At 40.6% G+C, this 24,687-nt stretch overlaps 1 protein-coding gene across 7 annotated transcripts; it reads right to left on the reverse strand.

Moving 5' to 3' along the window:
- Positions 1-38: 38 nt before the first annotated feature.
- Positions 39-24,192, reverse strand: fanca (FA complementation group A). 7 transcript variants are annotated; one of them, XR_014600926.1, is made up of 43 exons: positions 23,958-24,192; positions 22,867-22,991; positions 21,119-21,215; positions 19,960-20,111; positions 19,773-19,868; positions 19,532-19,605; positions 19,179-19,288; positions 18,689-18,802; positions 18,485-18,548; positions 17,758-17,870; positions 17,537-17,613; positions 16,422-16,563; positions 16,059-16,192; positions 14,249-14,359; positions 13,213-13,308; positions 12,925-12,987; positions 12,503-12,591; positions 12,309-12,369; positions 11,957-12,006; positions 11,573-11,643; positions 11,121-11,219; positions 10,835-10,968; positions 10,607-10,677; positions 10,187-10,286; positions 9,895-10,082; positions 8,765-8,855; positions 7,861-8,082; positions 7,485-7,558; positions 7,054-7,182; positions 6,849-6,927; positions 6,301-6,476; positions 6,016-6,121; positions 5,381-5,440; positions 5,176-5,280; positions 4,570-4,685; positions 3,907-4,072; positions 3,193-3,255; positions 2,828-2,930; positions 2,249-2,324; positions 1,922-2,072; positions 1,711-1,809; positions 898-1,534; positions 39-558 (listed from the first exon to the last, which is right to left on the reverse strand). XR_014600926.1 is itself a non-coding variant. In XM_084059341.1 (42 exons), the coding sequence occupies exons 1-42, from the start codon at positions 24,016-24,018 to the stop codon at positions 1,436-1,438; spliced, it is 4,395 nt and encodes a 1,464-aa protein (XP_083915467.1). In that variant the 5' UTR covers positions 24,019-24,192; the 3' UTR covers positions 39-1,435. The 7 variants fall into 7 exon arrangements, 6 of the variants coding, with proteins under 6 accessions (XP_083915467.1, XP_083915466.1, XP_083915465.1 ...); XM_084059341.1 differs by having other exon boundaries at positions 39-1,534; positions 22,879-22,991; XM_084059340.1 differs by having other exon boundaries at positions 39-1,534; positions 19,532-19,602.
- Positions 24,193-24,687: the final 495 nt, after the last annotated feature.

A 24,687-nucleotide genomic window follows, 5' to 3' on the forward strand; every position in this document is an offset into this window, starting at 1 on the left:
TGGATGCAACTGGGACGAATCATCAGTGTTGTAAACAGAGGGGTATCAACAAACTTTCTTCTCAGGGCCTCAGTGAACCCTTTTGATGTTGACTACCAGAAGTCAACAGCAATTAAACCAGGTTTTCTAATTAGGAGGTACTGTAAGGATACCCATGCCATCTTTAACATGGGTGCGCCTGCTTAAACTTGTAGGCATTTGATAAAATAAAAGGTATGTACTTACTTTTTCTCAATAAGGAAATTTTCTATTTTTATGTAAGTAATTTTAAAGTATGATTTTCCACTCTTTGAAAAAGGTGTGTACTTACTATTTCACATCACTATGGTTTCGCATTGTTTAAATGAAAAGTAAACCCTCCATGGGCCTAGCAGGAGTTGTAGTCAATATTTTGACTGAATATTTCATCATCTTATCAAACAACAGACCGTGGTAAAGACATGTACCTATTCCGTGGTTTTACATGGACCATAATGCCTAGCCTAAAAGATAACCATTTAAAAAAGTCCATTCATTTTTCCCACGCTTTGTTTTATCCTGATCTAGTACTTGTCAATTCTCCCCATATATATAGTTCATGTCTGTGCCGACTCCTACTGTTGGTCTTGGAGAGGTTGTAGACAACCACATCTGATACACAGCTGTCGCAAGCCGCCTTCACCCGACAGTGAGGAGTTTCACTGACAGGGAGTCAGACATGGGGAGGAACACGCTATAGCTTCCCTTCCACTTCCTGCTGAACAGGCACCCCAACCCAGAGTTGCTAAAGCAGCAATGGAGAACGCCCACCCATGAACATGACCAGTTGTGTTTGTTGGAGCGCCTGGCCAAGCCCGAGGCGCCAAGCCCAAGTCTCCGCGGTGGTGGGCAGTAACTTTAACCCTGCGCTATCCGGACACCCCAATACTTGTGAGGAAAGGTGTTAGTGCTAAAATTGGATTCAGTTATGGACAGTAATTACAGCAAGCATTACTAGGGATACCTGCAAGGTATAATGGTCTATAAAACCACCTAATGAGTAATTGTGTGTTCCTTATATTACACCTCTATAATGTCATATTCTTGTGCACAAGGTTGTGCAGAATTATTCAATGTTAGATACATGTTTTATTAAGTTATTACAATGCAAAATAGTCTTTATTGTAAACATTGATAAGGGCTTGAGATATATACATCTATTGTATACTTATGTCTGTTGTGAATTATGCTCAAGTTAACTGTAAATAAACAGAGTGGAAATGTTTTTATAGAGTTGTATATAACAGGTTTGAGACATTCAAATAAAAAATGCAGGGTTGGGAAAGTAATGGATAAGCATCGCTGTGGTCATATAACAGGTAATAAGAACATGGGAAAAGCAGTGATTTGGAGTAGGTCCCAAGCAGCCCACCCACACATCCACGTTGGCTAGTTTGATGGCCTGGTGTTTGCCTGTTCAGAGAAAGTCCATATCCTGGTCGAGGCTGTCAGAGCTAAAGTGTGACTGTAGAGCTGATGCCAGTTCTGGGTCAAGCTCCGCACACTGGGACTCCAGCTACAGGAAAGAGCATAGAAGGAAGGAAAGATGAAACAAGCTGGATTTCTTTTGTGTGTCCGATTACCATTACCTAGTGCAGTAACTGTTGTCAAGAGTACTTGGCCAGTCTATGACGTCAGTACCCATTGTGGCCTCCCAGTGTGTGTGTTTGTGTGTCTGTGCATGTTTGTTACCTGACGGAGTTGGCTAGAGGACAGAGCGGTTGAGGAGGACTGTGAGATCGTCCTCAAAAGTAACTGCTGTGCTCTCCTTAAGATCTGGGTGAGATCCATCTGAAAATAATATGACTTTGAATTTAGAGAAATGTAATAATGTATCATTCTCCATTTTTGCAGCTATGCATATGTTTCTGCTTTTATTTGACATCAACCTGAGCGCAGTCACCTGATCACCAGTCGTCTCTGTGGTTGCACCAGATGGGTTTCCATCCAGGAAGAGTTGGAGCAGACTGGTGTAACAGAACACAGCAGTATGGAGGAAGCCTGGACACCTGACAGTCCTCTCTAGCAGCTCAACACTCTGCTCCATCAACAGACTAGAGGGAAAACTGTTATGTTAGCTTATACATATACATATACACATACAGACCAGCACAATTGATAACAAGTTATAAGCCAAAACTGTCAGCCCCAACTAAATTTGTTCACACAAATTAGGGCCCTTGGCCACTCTACAACAGATTATTGACTAGAAAACCTTGAGTAGACTCACCTGTAAAAGGCCAAAGGCATCAGCCTTGTATACTCATCTGGTGTTACCATGGTAACTGACTGGTAAAGTGCTTGTTCTAGGTAGAGAACAGTATTCAGTAAAACAGTTTTTGTCCCTTTTGACCTAAAACAACACCCACACAACCAGCCTACACTGATGCTGTAAAGAAGACCCTCAAATTGATTGTTATGTTCCTGATATGGTGTTTTTGTAACAGGCTACTCCCACACATTTTGGAAGGTAACTTTTGAAAGCCGAACTATATGGAATATTAAAAACACAGTTTGACGCTTATTTTCGCATGACTCACAAGATCATGTTGACCTGTAAGTACTATCTAGTTACTTACAATAGGCCACTTAATCACTTAATCATCATCATCATCATGAGGCTGATTTGACTTCCTTGACCTACTGGCAATGTACACAAGACATTTGACGCTGATCGATGTAGTAGTTCAGTAACACACAGATGGGCAAAATCATACTCTCTGACCCTGCCTTTGGCCTGGTGGAGATAATGAATAAATGTGAGCGAGTAGATCAAACAAATAACATGACATTATAAACAATATTGTACCAGTTGTTGGACACTTAAAGATGAGTAGCCAGTCAGGAGAGTCTACCAGTATTGTCAGGATGTCTGTACATAGCTCCCTGGTCCCCAGACAATTGTTCACCTCCTACAGAAACCATTAGACACAATAGAACAGTTGTTATAGCCACTGAATGTGTGTGATTCTTGGCTATTATTGATTATTATTGGGAATTAATCTGCATGAACATGGATAGTTACTGTATAATCCTGTAATATGCACCTATTTGTTATTCTAAAAATCACTCTCTCTCTCTGTGTGTGTGTGTGTGTGTGTGTGTGTGTGTGTGTGTGTGTGTGTGTGTGTGTGTGTGTGTGTGTGTGTGTGTCCATGCAGGGTGGGGCATTACCTGAGGATAAATTAAGGTTGACAGAAGGTCAGTTACACACAGGAAGAGCAGAAAAACTAGTACCTGGGAGGAAAAATTAGAAGCAGATTAACATGCTATGTGAAGGTGGAAAGCACAGACATTGTCAGCACTTAGTCTGAACAACTCGAAAGCAGTCATGGTGTGCTCCAATGCCCTCAGAAGTGAACTTACAAATGCCCCCAGCTTTCCACAGCTTTCCATTCACTACATTTAATATTCAAAAGTTAATTATTAATAGTCACTCATTCTGCATACAAATACATATTTGGTAATCAATTATTTATTAGCATGCAGAATGACTCATATCATCTGCTGATTTACTCACCAGGCTGGCCACAAACACTGAGTAGATCAGAGTACATCTGTATAGTTTGTCATGTTGAGAGAGACTCAGCAGGGCCACAATTGACCATTTCTGCTTCCCGAATATATCTGTAGCAGTCTGTGACCATTTTGCATCATTGATTTCATTGAATGAACCTTGAATGCAGCCATTTTGATAGGTGAACTCAAATGTAGGCGTTTCTGTGTGCCAGCAAGAACTGTACAATAGCTGTCCATGCTGACAAAACAGTAACAACTAAATGAAATCTGCTTGCTTTATATGATCTACTGATGTTATGCATTGTCCCTGCTAAATATATGAATATGAAAAAAATGTTTGCTGTAAAAGAAGCCATTCATGGTTTCCACCTGTTTGTATTGCCTCTCCTTCACTTGTCCCAGCATCTCCAGGGTTGCCCTAAAGTCATGGTTCTTTTTCTGTCTCCCATCAACGCCTCTCCAGGCACAGTGCAGACTGCTAGCCAGTAGCAGGGCTGGACCTGAAGGCATCTCTGATGGCCTGACCTTCACTGAACTGCAGAGGAGGAAGGGTTGAAAAGAAAACAAATTCTTAGCAGAAACTGAGAGTTCTGAAATTAAGTGGTGTTTGTTCTACACACTCTTTAGTACATAGAAAGAAATTCCCTCTTTAGTTAAGAACTAAACAAACATTCAAATATACCTAATGATGATACCCAATACATACAGTAATGTCATAGCTAATGAGGGGTAGCTGCTTGCTTAGAGCAGGGGGGAAATCATAAATAGTAGTTGATGATATTACCTATGTTGAATGCACTTATTGTAAGTCGCTTTGGAAAAAAGCGTCTGCTAAATGACCGCAATGTAATGTAATTTAATGTAATGATAATGATCTGTTATTTAAGAGTGGAAATCAGTTAAACTGCAGCCAAGTCATGTCAATAGAATATAGCACTCATCATGTGGGGCCCACAACAAACAGGCACTCTACACACAATTTAATTTCAAGAGTCAAGAGCCTTGGTTTACAGGAGATGTACCGGTTCATACCTGCAAGCCCACTGGTGACAGTCTGCGAGGAGCCGCAACTGCTCTGGTAGAGGTTCTCCATCACACAAATGATGCCACAGTGATGTTAGAACAGGAGATAAACCGCTCCACCAGTGCTAGACACACACACACACACACACACACACACACACACACACACACACACACACACACACACACACACACACACACACACACACACACACACACACACACACACACACACACACACACACACACACACACACACGTCAGTTTGTTTTTAAAAGGTATCGTTGAAATTGTTATAAAGTACAAACAATAACGGTCAATTTCTTCAAACAATTACAAAAGGTGGCATTTCAGTTCATGACATTAAAGAGGATTGTTTTACTGTGTGTGCAAGGTGGTCAAGATGTGATGAGCAAGTTGTGGTTAAAGGAAGGAATGAGAGTAAAGACTGGAGCAGAGTGTCTGTCAACTGTGTTGTGGGAGTATAAATAGCTAATTGCTGTATGTAACCTATGTTTAGTCAGACAACAGTCTTTAAATGTCCATTCTGCCTCAGAGTCTTAAGATAACCACAGTTGAGGTTAATCATAGAAGACTATAGAGAACAGACCATACCACTGTAGAAACTAGGAGTAGAGGGCAGTGGAGACTGATCCGAGACCAGGCCTTGTTGACTTCTCCAGATGGATGGTCACAGCTCATACTGGCACTCATCACACCCTGGAGGGATGAAGACATTCTTAACTATTGCAGTCTTGTGACATTTTCTTTGTACAAGAAAATGGTCTTGAAGACAGATTTGATGACATTGCTAACTCACTCTCAAGAAGTGTGCCGTTATGTGGTAGGGTAGCAATCCAGCTGGAGAACACACCTTCCTCTGATGCATGAAACAAACAGGGGAAGTAGAGACAGACAGATGGAAATAAATGAACACCATGGCTGTCATCTTACTTTCGACTTATACAGCATTTGATTAAGAGTTCATTGGGGATATTCTGACTGCATGTTCATGCCCTATTGAACATATCACACAGCAGCTTTCATGTCATACTCCAGGTCAAGGTCACAGTCATTAAGTGATAACATAAAATATGTGATAATAATATGTAAAATAAAATATCTCATCAAAGAAATCAGTAAAAATAGATTTTAATTCAGTGGGTCTTTGTGGTCAACATTACATAATCAGCCGTATCTCAGGAAGGGCGAGACATAGAGCAAGAAATGCTGGTGCAGGCAGTCCAGGTGTATTTTTTAATTTATGTTAAGAGTATTTCACAAACTCAAGCACATATTTGACTTTATTCAAAACTAAAATGCAAAATGGAAAGCTGCACATCTATTGCACAAGTATTCCACTGAGCAATATACAAATACTATATGCATGTATGAAGACCAAAACACAGGGTGAAGTTGATTCCTGCTGTTTTGACTTTAGCCAAATGAACTCACCTGATGCTGGTTGACATGTTCAATCAGGGTCTGACAGTCCAGTGTTCTTATCCCTCCCTGGCTCCTTACAGACACAAACAACACTGCTGGGAGAGCCAGCAATACTCTGTAACACAATGGCAAATCATGCAGACAGACAGACAGACAGACCCTAACATAAGTGGTTGTGCAGGTAGCAGCACAAATTATGCATGATTTTATATACGTTATTTTGTGTGTGTGTGTGTGTGTGTGTGTGTGTGTGTGTGTGTGTGTGTGTGTGTGTGTGTGTGTGTGTGTGCGTACCTGTTCCATGTCTGTAGTGTGTGCTGTAGGTTGAGCTCTCTGCTGATGCTTTGTGAGTCAGAGGGTAAAGAAGTGGAGCACCTCTGGGACAACAACTCAAACAAGAAGTGACATGGATCATCTCTGCCTCCGCGGCTGCTATAGTGGCCTGGCAGTCCCATGTCATAGACCAGCTCCTGTGCTCACACAGTGACAAATACACACGCTGTCACACACCAGTGTACTTTTGACTTGCAACTTGTTGTGGTTGGGTGTTATTTGGGGTTTTGCCATGTCGGCTCAAGTGTTCGTTAGAGCACTAGTTCTCAACGTCGGTTTCCGGGGACCACCATTTGGTTCCATTTGTACACTCTCTGAGTTAAATTAACACTGATCATTTTACTCAGGGGGTCCACTTGGACCCCTGGACCAGACGTTGAGAAACAGACCTGTTTTTAGAGTACAAGCTTCGGTTCCCAATATGGTGGCAGATAGGAGCTGTGACATCATGAGAAATCAAAGGATGTCCTGATGCATACAAACAAACCCACAGAATAACAGACACACACCTGTAATCTGGATAGGATATCGGGAAGACAAGTGCCTGTTTCTGATGGCCTGTGGTCTGGATCCACCTGCCTCTGGCCACTGCAGACATAAAAGGTAATGCAACATAAGCATATAGAATTCTGATGGACTACAGTTATATACAGTTTCAACTCTTCATCCAAACACTTCAGAGAACCTCACTAGCGGTCCAGCAGTTACACAAACCATAGTTGCTGGTCCATGATAGCATTAAGGATATGAGAGCAGAGGGTCCTGATGTTCCCTCCACAGCCTCCCCGCTCCACTGGATAAGACAGATAGAGCTCCAAACAGGCCCACTGCTGGTACTCCTGCCTAGAATACACACACACACACACACACACACACACACACACACACACACACACACACACACACACACACACACACACACACACACACACACACACACACACACACACACACACACACACACACACACACACACACACACACACACACACACACACACACACTTTTGCAATTGCAATATACAGTATAATGCTGAATTATGGGTGCCACTAGACATGAAATAATGAAACCAGTTTGTCTTATGACAATGTTCATGTGTTGTGTGGTGTGTTCCGGGCATGGGTGTATGAATTTGTGTGCCTTACCTCTCTGGGTCAGACAGGACATCTTCATTTCTCTGTACCCTGAGCTCAGTGGACAGCCATTCTGTAAAAAACAACTTGGACAAAGATACCATAAATATCAATACTTTAAAGGGTCATACCAGTGTCAATGTGACATTATATGGTTTCTAAGTCATGGATGTTTGTACATAAATCAGAATTTTCTCCAGGGATTATTTTTGGCTAGACTTTGGCTAGACTATTCTCCAATCTCAGAAGGCTCCCTCCCCTACAATGGTCAGTGAAGCAACAGATAAAGTTTGGAAGCCAAAGTAAGACTCCATTTTATTAAGTAATTCATACCTGAAAACATACCCGGTACATTCCGAGACACACATTTTTGTTGCTGCTGTCTCACCTGGTACTGTGGTAGTTGTACTAGTTTCTGGAAACCAGTGTGCATCCACATTTGCCAGGCTGTATTCCTCCAGGTCGTACTGGGGTGTGTAGCAGTCCTCCACAAACCAGTCTGCTCCACTTCCTGGTATACTACTTCAGGTGAAACAGAGGCCTCAGCACTCTCACTGGTGATTGGTTTCCTTCGAGCCTCAGGTATCAGTCTCGGAATGAGGTAGAAAAGCTGAACATACATTTAGTTTAATGTAATGTATTTAATAGTGAAAGCGTTTATCCAAGTTTAGATATTCTGAGTGTCAAAGCCCAACCCCTCAGCATTAATGGTGTTCACGTTAGTGCCATGCATGCCCCCATGCATTTTTATCAATAAAGCGCATCTTATCTTTATTAACTCTCTTACTGCCAAGAACAACTTATGACGAGACATCATAACGCCCTTTTTCTTTGAGAAAAACGTTCAGAACCCAAGATATCGTGATCAGAAGATTTGCAACTCCATTCACTTCTTGGTTAACTTAAAAGGCTGTATCTCGGCTCCTGTGTATTTTTTTTTTACAATGTATTTTTAGCCGAGACATGCTATTTTCAAAGGCGTATAAAAGCGAACGGGAGGTCGCGATGACATTTCTTTTGCGTAAGCACAGTGAAACCCTCCGTGATTAGCAACCATCAGGGGATCGATCATACTGGAGATAAATATTCTGTGACTACTTCAAAAGGTAAGAAAATCGAATATAAGTTTGAGATTTATCCTTTAAGATATATAGGGTAACTTGAATGTGGATTATAACTTCAAAGTAACGAAATGAAAGCTATTCCGTCAATTTTAGCCCAAATTTAGCCCAATTTAATGACATGATAGCAGGGAATCATATGCTACAAAGGGGAGTAACATAAAATAATACCTTCTTATAAAGGCTGTTAGGTATGTAGTCTTGTAGCTGAGATGGTGTATCAGCTCTGCAGAGCCCATAGCACACTGCTGCCACACAGAGCCTAATAAGACACATTAAAAGAATAAAATACATCATATGGGACAAATTAATAACAGCAAATGCCACATCCCCCTTTTGGCCAAATTGGCAATCTGCATAAGACTGAAGTGTCCAATTCTTCTAAAAACCAAAGACAATGACTGAGCATCTAAGAATGAGAGCTAATTAATGACAGGTATACAGTTTTATTTTTGTTTTATAAAAGCCTTATTTTTGTTCATAAAAGCCTTCAATGAGCCGATGTATATTTTTATTGCAGCTTTGTTATTTAATGCCCTTTTAGACAGCACATGACATGTTACATAACACCCTATCCCTCCCAGTTTCGCTCCCTTCTTAACAGTTCCCACTTGCGCTCCCTGACTGTTAAATTAACACTCAGGGTACAAAAGTAACAGCAGCCATCACAACAAAACTTTGACAAAGGCTGGTACTGTATGTCTGCCTACGTAACCAGCGTCTGTCATACATCCAACCAGAATCTTTAATGTTCTAAATCAGGGGCCTTCAACGTTTTTCAGGCCAAGGACCCCGTAACTGAGAAAGATGAAGCATGGACCCCAACTACATACATATTGTATAAAATTGTGTTGCAGATTAAACTTTTCATAGATTTCATAGATAGCTTCATAGACTTGTTTGACAGCACTATCATCAATGCACTATGCATCCAATATGTTGGATTCATGTTAATGTGTATTTTCTGACATTTAACCACTTGACCTTTCGCTCTGCCTGCTGTTTTTTCCCTCTACACCAAACCTATTCGCCGAAAATAGCCGATCAACAAGCTCACAACACATTGCAGCGTGACGCGTTGTGACCTTGTAGATCGGCTATTTTCGGCGAATGTTCCCCCCCAGAATTGGGATGCTAGAGTTGTTTAAAAGTGGTTAATGTAAAAATGAAAAAAAGATTCCTATGACACAAAGATTTAGTAGCAACTCTGAGGACCCCCTAAGGGTCCCCGGCCCCTTGTTGAAAACCCCTGTTCTAAAGAGTCACCATGGACAGTAGATTAAAACATGCCTCTCCCTCACCTGACAGAGAAGAGCATGTTGGTGTGTGTGCTGCAGGTTAAGGCGCAGCTCAGGGCCTCTGTGACAGGTACCGGCTTTGGTAGCAGGCATGGAATCATTTGCACCAGAGGACTTTGGGATTTGGAGGCATGGAGGTGGACTACAAACGCTGCCAGGCCGAGCACGTGGGCAGCACTCAGCGACGACCCCTTTGGAAATAGAAGGACAAACAGTGTGTGGACGGAGGTTGGTGCATGTTAATTTAGGAAAAAAATCAGGGGAAAGGGAAATAAGTATTGCAAGTAAGCAGCACCTGGTGATGGAAGAGATCCCAGAGTCTGTGCACGAGGGCTGAAACCAGCTGTGTATGACCCAGCAGGACAGAGACAAACTGACTGGCCCACAAGCTTTGTCTAGGATTACAGGAAACAAACAAGGCTGAGTCACAAATGAGACATTCTCAATATACTGTATGTACTACACAGTTAAAATATAATTAAACTTTGGTTACTATTAATGAGATGCCTTCAATAGTTTCTCTGTAGATTAAAAAATGTATGATCCAAAGTGATAAAAGTGTGACTGTGATTAAATCAATAGGGAGCATATTTTTGATTATGAATGTTTAATCTACAGGGCAACTATTGAAGATATCTCGCCAATATTTAGAGTTACACCATGGCAAGGTAACTACACAACCCAAACCTCTACCAAGGTTACACTTTTGTCTTACTTATTAGGCGGGCTTGTTTGGGAAGCATCCACTATACATTGACAAAAGTTTCTCAGAATCATATTGACAACCTAAAGGCGAGAGCGACAGAGAGAGAGAGAGAAAGAGAGAAAGAGAAAGAGATGATGACTTCAGGAAGAAAACCACTGAGACAGGTTGATACAAAACGTCAATGTCTACACAACAGAGAATCTTGAGTAATTGGCAGTTCAGTCAAATATTTCATACTTTCACATGTGGATCAGGGGACAGCGGTGCTTCCAGGTTAAGCTTGATGACTTTCTGGACAATAAGCTCCTCAGAATGGTCTGGGAAAATGACACCCAGTGTATGAGAGATCCTGGACACCTGAGCAGACACTTCTGGAATGATTTAGATAGATTGGGTTCAGAGTTCATGAAGAGTAGGCTTAATTAAAACAGCTTTGAGAATGAGGCCCAATGTTTTGTGGATGTTAGTATATACTTGTGTGGAGGTGCAGGAGTACCATGTCTGCACTCCTCCATCAATGTACCTCCATCATTGCCATCAATGACCATCTGTCTGAACTCCTGCAGCTGAACTTTCAGAACTCCCTGAGGGTCATCATTGCTCTCCACATGCATTCCCAGTCCTGGGAATATGGCACATAGACCATAATCACACTGCAGCTATTTTACTCTTACACCACACTCAGGGGTGGGGAAACCCCTTACTGTTGGGATTAAATCACAGCTCAATAATAAATAAGGTTAAATTAACAGGGGGCACGAGTTGTTTATAACACCGATGATACTGCAAAGTACATTAGATAAAAGTAAACCGCACATACAGGGTATTGTCATTATCATTATATCATATATGATGTAACAATCTAAGTATGAAACGTAAGAAACATGACCTACGTTGTAACTCCGATTTGGGCATATTTTTCCAATATGTGCATAATTTATAACATGGTAAATGTAATATACAAAGAACACCCACTGTTGTGCTGTCTCTGTTTTTGGCAGGAATCAACATAAGATGTATACTGCGCAGCAGGAATCTTGTCCGCTCTACACAACAAGGAAGAATTCATCAGAACGGTGAAGACAGACATCAAATGATGCATCATGTATAGATGAATGTACGTGCGGGGCACTAACGATGGACTCAGGTTTCTATCCACACTGGGCAGACTCAAAATAATAGATGTAGTATGTTTAAGTATTAAGTGTAGTAAAGATTATTTTTAGACTGTTATTACTCATGTAGATATGACAATGTAGAGGTACAGTAAACTGAGCGCAACGGTATGCAACTTTCTATTGAGGTATTGCAAAGTGCCATTGAGAGCTGACACAGTTTACAAGTTGTGATTTCACTCACTTTTTCAGGGCTTCTATGAAACTCATTTGTGCATCAGCCTTCACAGGAAGCTGTAATGGACAGACAGAGTGCATCATTGCAGTCCTCATCAAAGCAATAATATAAAAGGTACAGTTAAATGCCAGTAGTTAAGCAATTGCCCTCTGATAGACAAACAGATCAGTGGTTAATATCAAGTTATGCAAATCTTCATGTTATCCTTTTTTTCCCCATGAATGCATTATTTGATACAAAGTGAGATGTGTTAAACACAGCAACAACAAACAAACAAAGCAGAAAACAAACACAAATGGAACAGTGAGTCAGCATTACAGTGTGCAAACTGTGCATTATGATTGATTATGTCTCTTACCACTCTTGGCGTCAGCAGAGCAGGAAGGAACCGTGTTAGAAAATATGGCCTCCGGAAAATACTGTGCAAAGAGTGAGTTACAAAGTTATCCAAAGGTTAATTACAGTTATAGTTACAGTAAATGCTAGCCGTGATAAAGATTTTATTTTTATTACACAGTATTGCTGATGAGCTATTTAATGAAGTTTAAATACCTGGCCTCCATGACTGTGGCAGAGATTCTTCCTGTGTTCTCAAACAGAGATACTGCCTTCTCTACATCGTGGAGAGCCTGACACTCAGGCTGGAGATGCACGCACGCACGCACGCACACATACACAAACACACACACGCACACACAAATTTATCCCGTACAAGTACATGGCTGGTCCACACGCAATCCAGACCATTTTATAATAGCTAGTTGTCATTTTTCTCACTTTTCTACCCATATGAGGACTTTTGGTAAAACTATGAGATTTGGTCCTCACAATGGCACGAGTGTGGGAAAACACTTGCACCATCCTAGCCACTAATAGTCACTAACACTGACAAAATATAATTGCACTGTACTTCTATTCACCCAAACAGAGAGAAAATGTTATTACACAGGGCAACCACTTAGTGTCACTGTTACCTGCACTGATGGTCCTGCAGCTCCAGAAACATCCTCATACAAACCCATGTTCTCCACCGACACCTGCACACGCACACACAATGACAAAGGGACAACTTCAGAAAAAGTCACAAAGAATAATCAGAGATTGGGATCTTGTTTATATTATTTCTAGCAAATTCTTGTTCAAGTGTCCATGATTTTGTAAATGACATAGGGAATGGTGCAATATGAGTTCTTATGTGCTGATATGAGATATGCGAGTTTCTTTTGTGGAATTGGCCTTTAAATTCTATCTCTAGGCAATACCTTGAGATCTGCGAGCCTGGTCTTAGCCAGAGAGATGTATTCCAGCAAGAGGCTCCGGTGTTTGACTGCTACATAGGGAGGGTGGAGGATGTGAACCTGAGTATTTAGAATGATAAGAAATTAAATTTAGTATCACCAGAAATGGGCAGAGGACCAACATTCAGGACTTCTTCTGGGTGGGTTGGGTTCCTTGGCAAGGAGCCCAGGAAAGAGGAAACAAGAAGCCCACACAAAATTGGCAATTATAGGGCAATTATTTTTTATAAGTGGGGCCCATAAGATGGGTATTGTGCAATACCCTGGACCAATTTAAGGGCTTGATTGACAAACTTTGCTGCATGCTGTGTTACGCACCACAAATAGCCAATCTACAAACTCAGCGCATGACGTGTTGAACTTGAATCTCTCTGCAGCTTCCAAACAATTGTTGCTCTAAGAAAATAAAGGCACGGGTTGAACCAGGAGTGATCACTGGTTAGCTGTGAATGTTTCTACTGTAATTGTCAAGTCAAGTCACAACAATTAAAAAAATGTATATAATATAATATAATATATATATATATATATATATATATATATATATATATATATATATATATATATATATATATATATATATATATATATATATATATATATATATATATATATATATATATATATAGACTGATATTGTCCCTTTTATCCCCATATATGGAGATGTCTGCATCAGTCAGTCCTTGTCCCTTTTATTCCCATATATGAAAATCTCTGTATCTGTCAGTCCTTGTCCCTTTTATGCCCATATGAAAATCTCTGCATCTGTCAGTCCATGTTCCTTTATGGCCACATATTGAGATCCCTGATGTCATCAGTATATGCCCATATATGGAGCTGACTGATTTGTTTGCACCTGATGCCATGACTACACATTGAGGTTAGACAACACACTCCATATTTCGGCATAGCTGCATTGGGAACGTCAGAGGTCCGCCCGCCGGCCGGTCCTCTCTCTCCATATGAATGGATGTGTATGAATAAACCTGTAGATCATCACCTTGAGGTACTGAGGGGGGTCAAAGGGCACCAGGTCAGAGAGGAACTTCAGCAGGAACACCAGAGATTTTTTGCTGTTGCCATGGTAACCACCGGCCCCACCAAAAGACACCTGAAAATCCAGGGGAAAGGTTCATGCTAATCACGACAATACAATTTATAGCAGTGTAGAATTACAATTAAAATAATTAAATAAAGTAAAGAACATAAAACATCATGTACAAAATAAATGTGTGTGTCAGGCCCAGGAGAGAGAGGGGTTTACAATAAGAAAAAGAACGAACAAAAACAACAACCCCTGAAGTGATCACCAGCTAACATCAATGTTATGACACAGAGCCAGGGAACATTCAGTCAAATCCAGGCCAGATGTACCAGTGCTGGGCTGTCTACATTCTTGAACCCAGTGACTTCTCAGCAGAGGTTGGATTATACAACCAATACTTAAAGCTGTACCATGTAACTTTTTTTTGTGATTACAATGATATCTTGTCAAATCTGTATATATAGAGTATATTACAATATAACTTATACAATTGCTGTGGTTGTATTTAGTCTCCCTGCTCTTCCAATGAGCCATTTAGATCCTGTGTCTGGTTGGACACGACTGGTTGACAAGTGGTCGATCAAAAGTATTTCTCCCCTGAGCAAGCAGGGAGGCTCTATTAGCTCAGACCAGGAAAGTTACAAGGAAAGTAACTTTAAGTTGTAGTTTTGTTTAACAAATAGGATATGTGCCTTCTCTATTTGTCCACCTGCATGGGATGAAAGCATTAGCTATGCTTCTTTCAGATGGGTTACCACTTACAGTATATACGACTTGAATCTTACCACTTAAAGCTAACAAAAACGACCCAGCAAACTAGACAAAAACAATAATGACAATAGATAGACCTCCATCACGACTGAAAAATCTCCTGAGTTTGCTCATTCGAGTTTGGACTGATGGTGGTGCTAGAGGAAAGATCAGCAAAGGATCACCAAAATAAGTATGTTTCTTAATCTTGGGAAAATGTATCAATGCCCAGTTGCAAAAAGCAAATTTGGTCTGTGAATGACTAAAGGGGTCAAGAGATACGCTCATCTGAAATGTTAAAGTAATGCTAGGTAACTTTTTCAATAAAACTAAAGTTAAATTGTATATCTTTTGTGAGTGGCAAATGTTTCACAACACCCACTCCATGAATTTCACCCCCGAAAGCCTTTTATTTATATATTTTCTATTGAACGGGGTCGGGGTTGACGTTCCCGCGATAATGACATCATCTGGCAGGAAAATGGAAGCGGAAATGCACCGGTTTCCTGTTTGGCCAGGAACTACTGCACCGGTTTCCTGTTTGGCCAGGAACTACTGCACCGGTTTCCTGTTTGGCCAGGAACGCAGTAATAAACAAACGGCCTGCAGTGACGGTAATGACCAGCAGAGGCTGCTAAAAATCTTTTTTTTGAAATTTGCACAGTACAACTTTATAGTTGGGCTTGAGGTGGCACTAATGTCATTGGGTCACCAAAATCAATACAGTAGGTTTCTTCCTCTTGGGAGCATGACTGTGCACAGCAAATTTCAAGGCAATACGGCCATTAGTTTTTCAGATATCATAGAGAGACCAAACAAAAAGATGTGGGAGAAAACATAACCAAACAAAACAACCTAAACAATAAAGTTGAAAATCCTATCACAGATGAGCAATTTAGAAAACAGTTTTACTCTGTCCCAGATCCACTTATTTCAGGGGGGAGAATCCACAATACCCAAGAAAATAATTCAATGCATAAGTCTAGCCAGTTCCAGCCTAACTAAATAAACAAACCTTGAACCAGTCGCTATAGGAGGGGAAGAATGCAGGGCCCTCTAGTGCCCCCTGGCGGGCCAGAAGGAATGCAGTGATCATGTACTCCAAGTCATAACTTTCAAATGCTGAGCTCAGCAATCTGGACAACAGCTCTGAGGGGGACACAAAAAGACAATGGCTTGGTCTACAATTTTATTTATTTTAAAAGTATGTAACGAATATTCAATTGATGCTCCCAGGTCATACAGTAAATACATGCAGTTTACAGATACAATTAAAATGTGTTTTGGGAGGTACACAATGACCAGCAGACTTTAAGATCAGTATCAAACGTTTTATTTGTGTGTGTGTGTGTGTGTGTGTGTGTGTGTGTGTGTGTACCTTTGAGGCTTGGCTGGGCATAGGGATTATACACCAGCAGAGTAGAAAGGAAGGTGAGGACATGTTGCCAGTTGATCTCATGGGTCTCCATCACCTGCTGAAGGTGAGAGAGCAGCTTCTCTACACTGAAGATTACAGCCAGCTGCCAGACACACACACACACACACACACACACACACACACACACACACACACACACACACACACACACACACACACACACACACACACACACACACACACACACACACACACACACACACACACACACACACACACACAGTAATTTTACTCTTTCCCATCCGTCTATAACAAAGTGTTAGAATGACAAGTAAGACGCGCGAACGCGGGAAGCGAACGCAAAAAAAAAAAAATGAATGAAAAAAAAATATAAAAAAAAAAGTAACCAATACATTAAAAAAAAAAAAAATACAAACAAATTCTGCGTTAAAAGGAGCATCTTAGAAAAATACAAATTCACAAAAAAAAAACTTTGAATGGTTTTGAACAATTAAACAAAGTGATTGAAGTGCCTGTTTCACCCACTTCCGGGGGGCGGAGCCAAAATCGGAGCCCGATATATTTGTTCGTAGACCCCCACTTAGGGGGGGTAGAAAAAGTTTCGGAGCGATTCGGGCACTTTTCATTTAACATGGGGTTTCAATGGGGAGTTTTTAGGAGCCTTCTCCGGGGCGTGGCTTCCGGGGGAAGGGGCGGGCTTAAACGCAACCTTGACAGGTGTGTTCAGTTTTCAAAGACCTTTCATTTGATGTATGGTACGTCTATATTGGACATTTACTTGGCTGCACACAGGCAGTGCACACATACTGCACACAGAGACACACACACACACACACACAAGCCGAGCACGGTGTCATAGTAAGCTCCACTTGCGCGTTCGCAACAATAGCCTGCCCTTTATGGACAGTATATTCAATGACAAATTGAATAACATAAGGTTGGCACTGTAGGCCTGCAATGGAGTATACAGCAGTGCCTCTTAAAGTTATCTAAAAAATATATTAAAAAGTAAGTACTAGTTAAAACATCACAGATTATGTATGTAGTGATTTACATCAGTAACATCAGTTGAGAAACACATGAAGTCCATTTACCTTGCGAAAGATAGAGATCAGCAACCTATTGCTTTTGGCAAAGCTCCACCCATTCTGCATGGCTATGGCTTCTGACACTGAAGAAATAGGTTTGCATTTTATCTTTTTCACTTTATGTCCTTCAGCAAACAGAGTCACCATGATAATGAAAGGCCAGCAGCATTGTGAAAGAAAATGGTAGACAGAGTCAGAGTATCACCATCAAATGTGATTGATTTTACCTGTGAGGCGAGGTTTATAGGTGAGAGTGTGTGTGAGGGAGTGTGTGAAGAAACGATGTAGAGCTTCTGGTGCTACAGACACACCACACAAAGAAGCATCAAACAACTGAATCCTGTGCAAACAGGGAGTCCGTGGGAGGGAAAGAGAGAACAGAGGGATGTGAAGACAGAGCCACAGGCAGATAGAAGGAGAACAATAAAGCTGAAAAGATGTGTTTATCTATGATTCACACTGCTATTGTCCAAACAGTTGAACAGAACTCTCCAAATAACCCATGCCCATTTCCACCTGACAAGTTTTCCACCATGTTGCGTTTTCTTTGCAAAACATTTTTTTCTACTACTTCTACAGATTTGGTCCAAAACTCACACAAATCAGTACACATTATCTCTGGGGTCATGTGATCAAGATGTATAAGTTTGATTTATTTTATCTCATTCCAAGAGGCTACGACCAAAGTTTGCAGGCCCTGGGTAGGCAACCCGGCCTGGCGGAGACAAGTGCTCGGAGGAGCACACTTTTCTAGTTAATAATGAAAAGAAACTAATATTATCATCACAATATGATATTGCAACAATTTCAATATCAATATATTAGGTCAAAAATATTGTGATATTATGTCAGTCCATACATCCATATCGCAGAGCCCTACCAAACAGAGGTTCATATCAAACATAAAACCAAACTGATAACAAACTAAAATTCTCTGCTATATGCTTCTCTCACCATAGCTCAGCTGCAGTTCCAGCAGACTGTGTGGACTGTGTGTTATCCAAGGTGTCTAAAACCCCTGAAGAAGGAGATGGGTAATAATCATCATGATGCGGTTAAAAGCCGGATTTACAAATGCAAACTAAATCACTTTAGTGCTTCACTAGCACTCAACTTCGAGGATGTGGTGGTGATTGAGAATGAGAAAGGTGCACTCACAGGAGAGCATGTCGTCCAGTAAAGAACAACAAAACAGGGAGAGCCTCCTGTTGGTTGCAACCTCGGATGGTTGGCTCTCCTCAAAGGCTGTTCCCACCAAGATGCTTAACACAGCTGAAACACAGACACACACACACACACACACACACAGATTCATGACTCCTCAGCCATAAGGGACACAGTACCAAAAATGGTTTAAGTGCCTTGCTCAAAAGGAAACTTTATTATAGTAAGTAGCCGTGGCACAGAGTTAGGACTACAAGGGTCTATTATTAAAATGTATTAACTTAATTGGTATTGTGCCTTTCATACATAGATAACTGCCCAAAATGCTTTATAATAATCAGCCCTAGTATAGATACAAACGTACGGTCAGTAGAAAATAATAACTATAAAAGTGTGCTCCTCTGAGCTCTATTGATAATAATGATTAGCTTGACAACCAATTCAAATGTACTATGACATCTGAGAAAACACTGCGGTGTCTTACTTAACAGAATATTCCGTTGAGCTTGTCTTCCCTCCTGCTGGTCTTCCGGAGCTGTCCAACCACAAAGAGCTTTCAACTCAGACAACAACCATGACCTCACCCCTTCATCACTGAAGAGAGGACAATGAACAAGATGAAGTACAAAGGAGGCAAGGGATTATTGGAATAACCTCTATAGTTTTTGCAGTATCTTTCTTATTTGAATTAATCTATCTACTAAAAGAATGCAAGCACTGTTATATCAAGTGAATGAACAGGATCATTAAACAGTCTTTTAAGTGTAAATGCTTATTAAGTTAATATATAATACAAAAATACTAATATAAAATTTAAGAAATGTTTCTCTCCTTTACCTCTCTAGTATGTACTTGAAAGTAAGGATGTTGTAAGAGTGAAGATGGTGTACCACCTCCAGCTTGGGCTGCTTCTGTATGAAACAGCAAGTGCAATTAGATAATTCATCCACCCAACCCATCATATAAGATAGTTTTGCTTCCATGTCTGGTCTGTGTCTGGATGCATAGTATGGATCATATACACATGGCATGCATTTGTTCACACATACATAAAGTACTCATGCACATATGCCCACACCTGATCCTTCCAGTACTCCTGCCAAAACAACTTGGGGCAGAAAGCTCCTAGAGATAGCAACTCTCTTGTGGTCTGCAGCAGAACATTCAGATGATTCTGGAAGGGAAACATACAGAAAGTGAAAAGGAATGCTCAATGAATGAAAGAGCAATAGTGATAATTATTTAGATTTAACAACACTACTAACCCGTTGAGAGGAGGTGAGCAGAGCTCTGCTGTTCACCCGTTCCTCCTCTCCAACATCTCCAGTCATCTCCACCAGTCTCTCCACCACCAGTTTAACTGACAGAGCCACCACTGGGACACCTTGCTGCCCGGCCTGACGCCTCAGTTCAGACACTGGGGAGTACAGAGATACTGTATGACATGCACGGACATTAAGCATATAAAGAGAAGGACAGATAAAGAAAGAAAGAAAGAAAGAAAGAAAGAAAGACACACACACACACACACACACACACACACACACACACACACACACACACACACACACACACACACACACACACACACACACACACACACACACACACACACACACACACACACCAGGGCGGGTAGCTTATTGTGGGCCAGCCCAGCAATGTTTCACGGCAATCGGACGCCGCGTCCATTATTTGAGCCATTTTGTTCAAAACGGGCCGTACTGCAAACTTTGGAAGCCAATCAGGATGGAATATGAAAAATCTGACAGATCATTATTGATCACATGACTATAGAGACAATGTGTACCGATTGGCGTGATGTTTGGACAAACTCTGTAGGAGCAATCAGTGTTGATGCATTTATTTCAAAACGGGCCACTCCTGCAAACTTTGGCATCCATGATTAGCCAATCAGGATGAAATATGAAACATTTTACAAATCCGGCTTGATCACACGACTATACTGTGTACCGATTTGCGTGATGTATGGACAAAATCTGTACGAGTAATGTGTTTTGCAAAAATCAACACAAAAAATACAACAGGCCAATGTCAAAATATATACTCTGTACACAGAAGGACGGATGAACACACACACACACAAGGACGGACAGGGGCGAAAACATTGCCTTTGGCCTGGCGGAGACAATAGCCAGGATGATTTCACCAATGATGCATGCTGCACCAACACCATTATTTGTGGTCAAGGTAGTCCTTCACAATATAATTTGCAGCCTGCACAGTTCCTGTTTAAGTGCATGCAATCAAAATGGTTACACCGTAAAGCCCTACACACACACACACACACACACACACACACACACACACACACACACACACACACACACACACACGAACGCACGCAAGCGCCTTACGAAAACAACTCAGTTGCATCATTGTTATTGCATTACAAGGACTCACCCAGGAGTGATCCTGCAGTTGGTGTTGTGAGGCCCCCAGGGGCTGTTTCTTCCACTGTTGCTTTCTCCTTACATACAACATTGGATGGAATGGAACTCTATACAGAGATGGATAGATGGCTGGATTGATACATTTAGAATGAAAAAATGCATACTGTAGGACATTCAAGAACAAATGAAAGTGACATTCTCCATTTCACCATGTGTCAGATCATCTACCAAATGTGGAAACCAGGGGTTGCAATGAACAGGTACCACATGTACCTGTGGGGAATGCCTGCCAAATGCATGATGTCATAGACTGGCATCCAAGTGCTATGAAGATGGTTACGGCACAAAGTACTTTGACAACTGGTACAACAGGTATTGCATAACCAAGGGGCATGCATTCCTAACTGGCATTGTCTTAGTACAAATGATTGTGGTTAATGATTTAGTGATTAATAATAGTTTTTTGGCATTGAACATTGGAACATAATATATATAAATAAAATGTCTGTTTTCCTTTTAGGGTTTGTAAACAAAAGTTGCATAGGGAAGATATGACAAATAACTTAAAATACAGAATTGTGTTTATAGCTTATTACTGAAATATACAAAGAAATGTATTGGTGCTAATAATCAAAATTAGGTGCTATGGCCAAAATCCTTAATAATTTTACACTTTCAAAGATCTTCAAAAATAGCCAATCTACAAGCGCATTGTGTGCTTATAGATCAGCTATTTTAGATGATCTTTTTTTGTTTTGTTTATGAATGAACTTTTTTGCCCTTTGTGCCCCCAGGATTAAAGTTGAAAGTTAAGAGTGTGAAGTTGAAAAGAAAACAGAAAACTTAAATCTTGGCTTGGTGCCCCCCCCCCCCACCCCCCAGCCTAATGGCACCCTAGGCAATTGCCTACCCTGCCTATTGGCTGGGCTCTGAGCACGGACATGTGCAAAATAATGCATGTATTCCAAACAGAGAGGAGCGTTCGGAATAAAGTGTTTATGGTCAATTCCGATTGGTATATACCGATTCAAACGGTATATACCACCCCTCCAAACCCGAATGAAAATTCATTCAGATCAGACCGGAATGGAATATTCTATTCCAATTGAGGTGTTTACATGAGCATTTTTATTCTGAATGAATGAATGAATGAAATTCATTCATTCATTCATTCATTCCGAATATAAGTGGAATATACCTGTCCATGTAACTGCAGCCAATGGGCATTTCCTTAGTTTCTGGTCATTTTGTCCAGCTGTTTTTATACGATATAGACCCCCAAGATCCACATTGAAGCCATGCTGTTGTTAAGCTCTTTCATGTAGGCCTAATTATGGCTCTGCAGGAGGCTAGCGTCTAAAAGGGTCAGCGTCCTTGTGTGTGTTTCTCCTGAGCTAATCTTGCATACCGCTGGACCGATCAACACCATTTTTGCATTTTTCACGTGTTTTAAATATTTGACTTACATTTTATAATGGAAATAAATGGGCTCAGATCGGGCTGAAACCTTGCTCAAATTGGAGTAAAATGTCATCGATGCGTCAAACGCCTAGCGTCACAGGCCTCAGAATCCACATTGGAGCCACGTCGTTCCGATGTGGATTCCGAGATCCCCGATTTAATTAAAAAATAATAATTCTTTAAGGTTTAAGGTTTTTCCTTAAATGAATTAATAATAATAATAATAATAATAATAATAATAATAGTAGTGTTTCCCCCTCAAATTTATAATAAAACTCAATCAAACAAAAGTCTCACTGGTCCACACACCCCGACCTCCTGGAGCAGGCTGGCCAGGTGCTGGTTCTGGGCCAACAGCTGGATTGCTGCTTCTTGTAGCTGATGCAAATCTTCTTGTTTAGGTCTCTTGATGACACGGTCAGCTGGGTGTATAGTACATGGAGGAGGAACACAATTATTATGATGACGACGCATGTATTCGTTCCCTAGTTCTTGCTGTATCAGGTTATGGTGTACAACTAAACGTCATATGATACTTACTGTAACTTTATCTGAACAGAGTAAAAATGATTTTGTAAATATTTGATGGACAATACTATTTATAGGGATAGGATTTGATAAGATACCGTCATAGGTCTGACATGGAGGACTGGCGGGACCACTTAGTCACAGACAGTGTGTCTATGTTTAAAAATAGCTTGATGTCCAGTGATGTAAGGTAACTATGTACATTTACTCAAGTACTGTACTTATAGTTTTGAGGTATTTTTACTTTACTGGAGTATTTCCAATTTCCAGTACTGTTACTTCTACTCCACTACATCTCAGAGGCAAATATTGTACTTTTACTCCAATACAATTATTTGAAAACTTTAGTTACTACTTACTTTGTAGATTAAAATGAATTATTATTACAAAACATACAGTAACCACTTCAGCCTATTATACATTTCGGCCATTTGAAAATAGCCGATCTACAAGCTCACAATGCTTGTAGATCTGCTAATTTCAAAAGATTTGTTCTAGATTTTAAACATTTGAAAACGTGTGAAACGGAACAATCTGCATAATGAGTACTTTTTACTTTTGGGGTACTTGTCTTTAAGTACATTTTTACACCAATATTTTGTACTTTTGCGCAAGTAAATTCAGAATTCAGGACTTTTACTTAACAGAGTATTTTTACATCTCAGTATTGATACTTTTACTCAAGTAAAAAAAAGAAAGTAGTACTTTTCCACCACTGCGGACAGTGTTAGCCTTGGATCAAGACGGTCATATGACAGTCTTGTATCAAGGCTAAGACAGAGCGTCTATGTTTAAAAAGAGCTTGGTGTCTATTTAGAAGTTTCCAGTGCATTCATTCACACATCTGTCTGTCCACTCACCCAGGAGGCTGGACAGCGTCCTTTTCTGACAGACCGAGTCACACGACACACTCAGCGACATTCTTGCTTTGCGTTAAAAAAGCCGATATATTCTATATATTGTAGTTACTATGATGACAGATAACACAGCATTTGGTTACAAATGCAAACAAGCAATGTTACATTTACTCGGAATTATATCAGACGAAGTGACGGACTGAAGATAGACTGTTGTTATTATTTCTACCATACTTCCATGTTTCCTCGCGCTCTTCTCTCCCATTGGTCCGTGTCAGAGCCAATGCAGACGTTCGGCCAAGCAAAACTTAACCCCGAGTTCTGTCTCTCGCTCCCTTTCATGTCTCATGGTCATGGTTGATGGATGGATCATGTGTATGCTGTTGTATGAAACTTTTTATTCCCCCCCCCCCCCCCCTCCTTTTTTTCTCCTCCTCTCTTTTTAATAAAATAAAATGTATAATTGTTGTTTTTATGCACATGGGGTGTATTAGTTACATATTTGAACCCATATATATCTATGGTTGAACCGATGACCAAAAAATAAAAACTGTGTTTAAATATTCACATCAGAAATCATGTTTCACTTTCAACATAAAAGAGGACTGGAAGGAAGGATCCAGATTCTAGAACATGCAGTCAAACGAAAGGATTATTGCTAATTGGTCTGTAAAGGACTTTAAGGAATAAAATCAATTTTGCCAGACACAGGACAAGAGGCAAACAGATCAAT

The sequence above is a fragment of the Gymnoscopelus microlampas genome (assembly GCF_963454915.1).
Source record: "Gymnoscopelus microlampas genome assembly, chromosome: 6".
Lineage (NCBI taxonomy): Eukaryota > Metazoa > Chordata > Actinopteri > Myctophiformes > Myctophidae > Gymnoscopelus > Gymnoscopelus microlampas.

Coding starts and splice junctions, on each gene's coding strand:
- fanca (XM_084059339.1), bottom strand. CDS start 24,018: ATGTCGCTGAGTGTGTCGTGTGACTCGGTCTGTCAGAAAAGGACGCTG. Junction 10,969..11,120: donor CATTGATGGCAATGATGGAG/GTACATTGATGG, acceptor AAATCATTCCAG/AAGTGTCTGCTCAGGTGTCC. Junction 4,686..5,175: donor TACTCCTAGTTTCTACAGTG/GTATGGTCTGTT, acceptor GTGTGTGTCTAG/CACTGGTGGAGCGGTTTATC.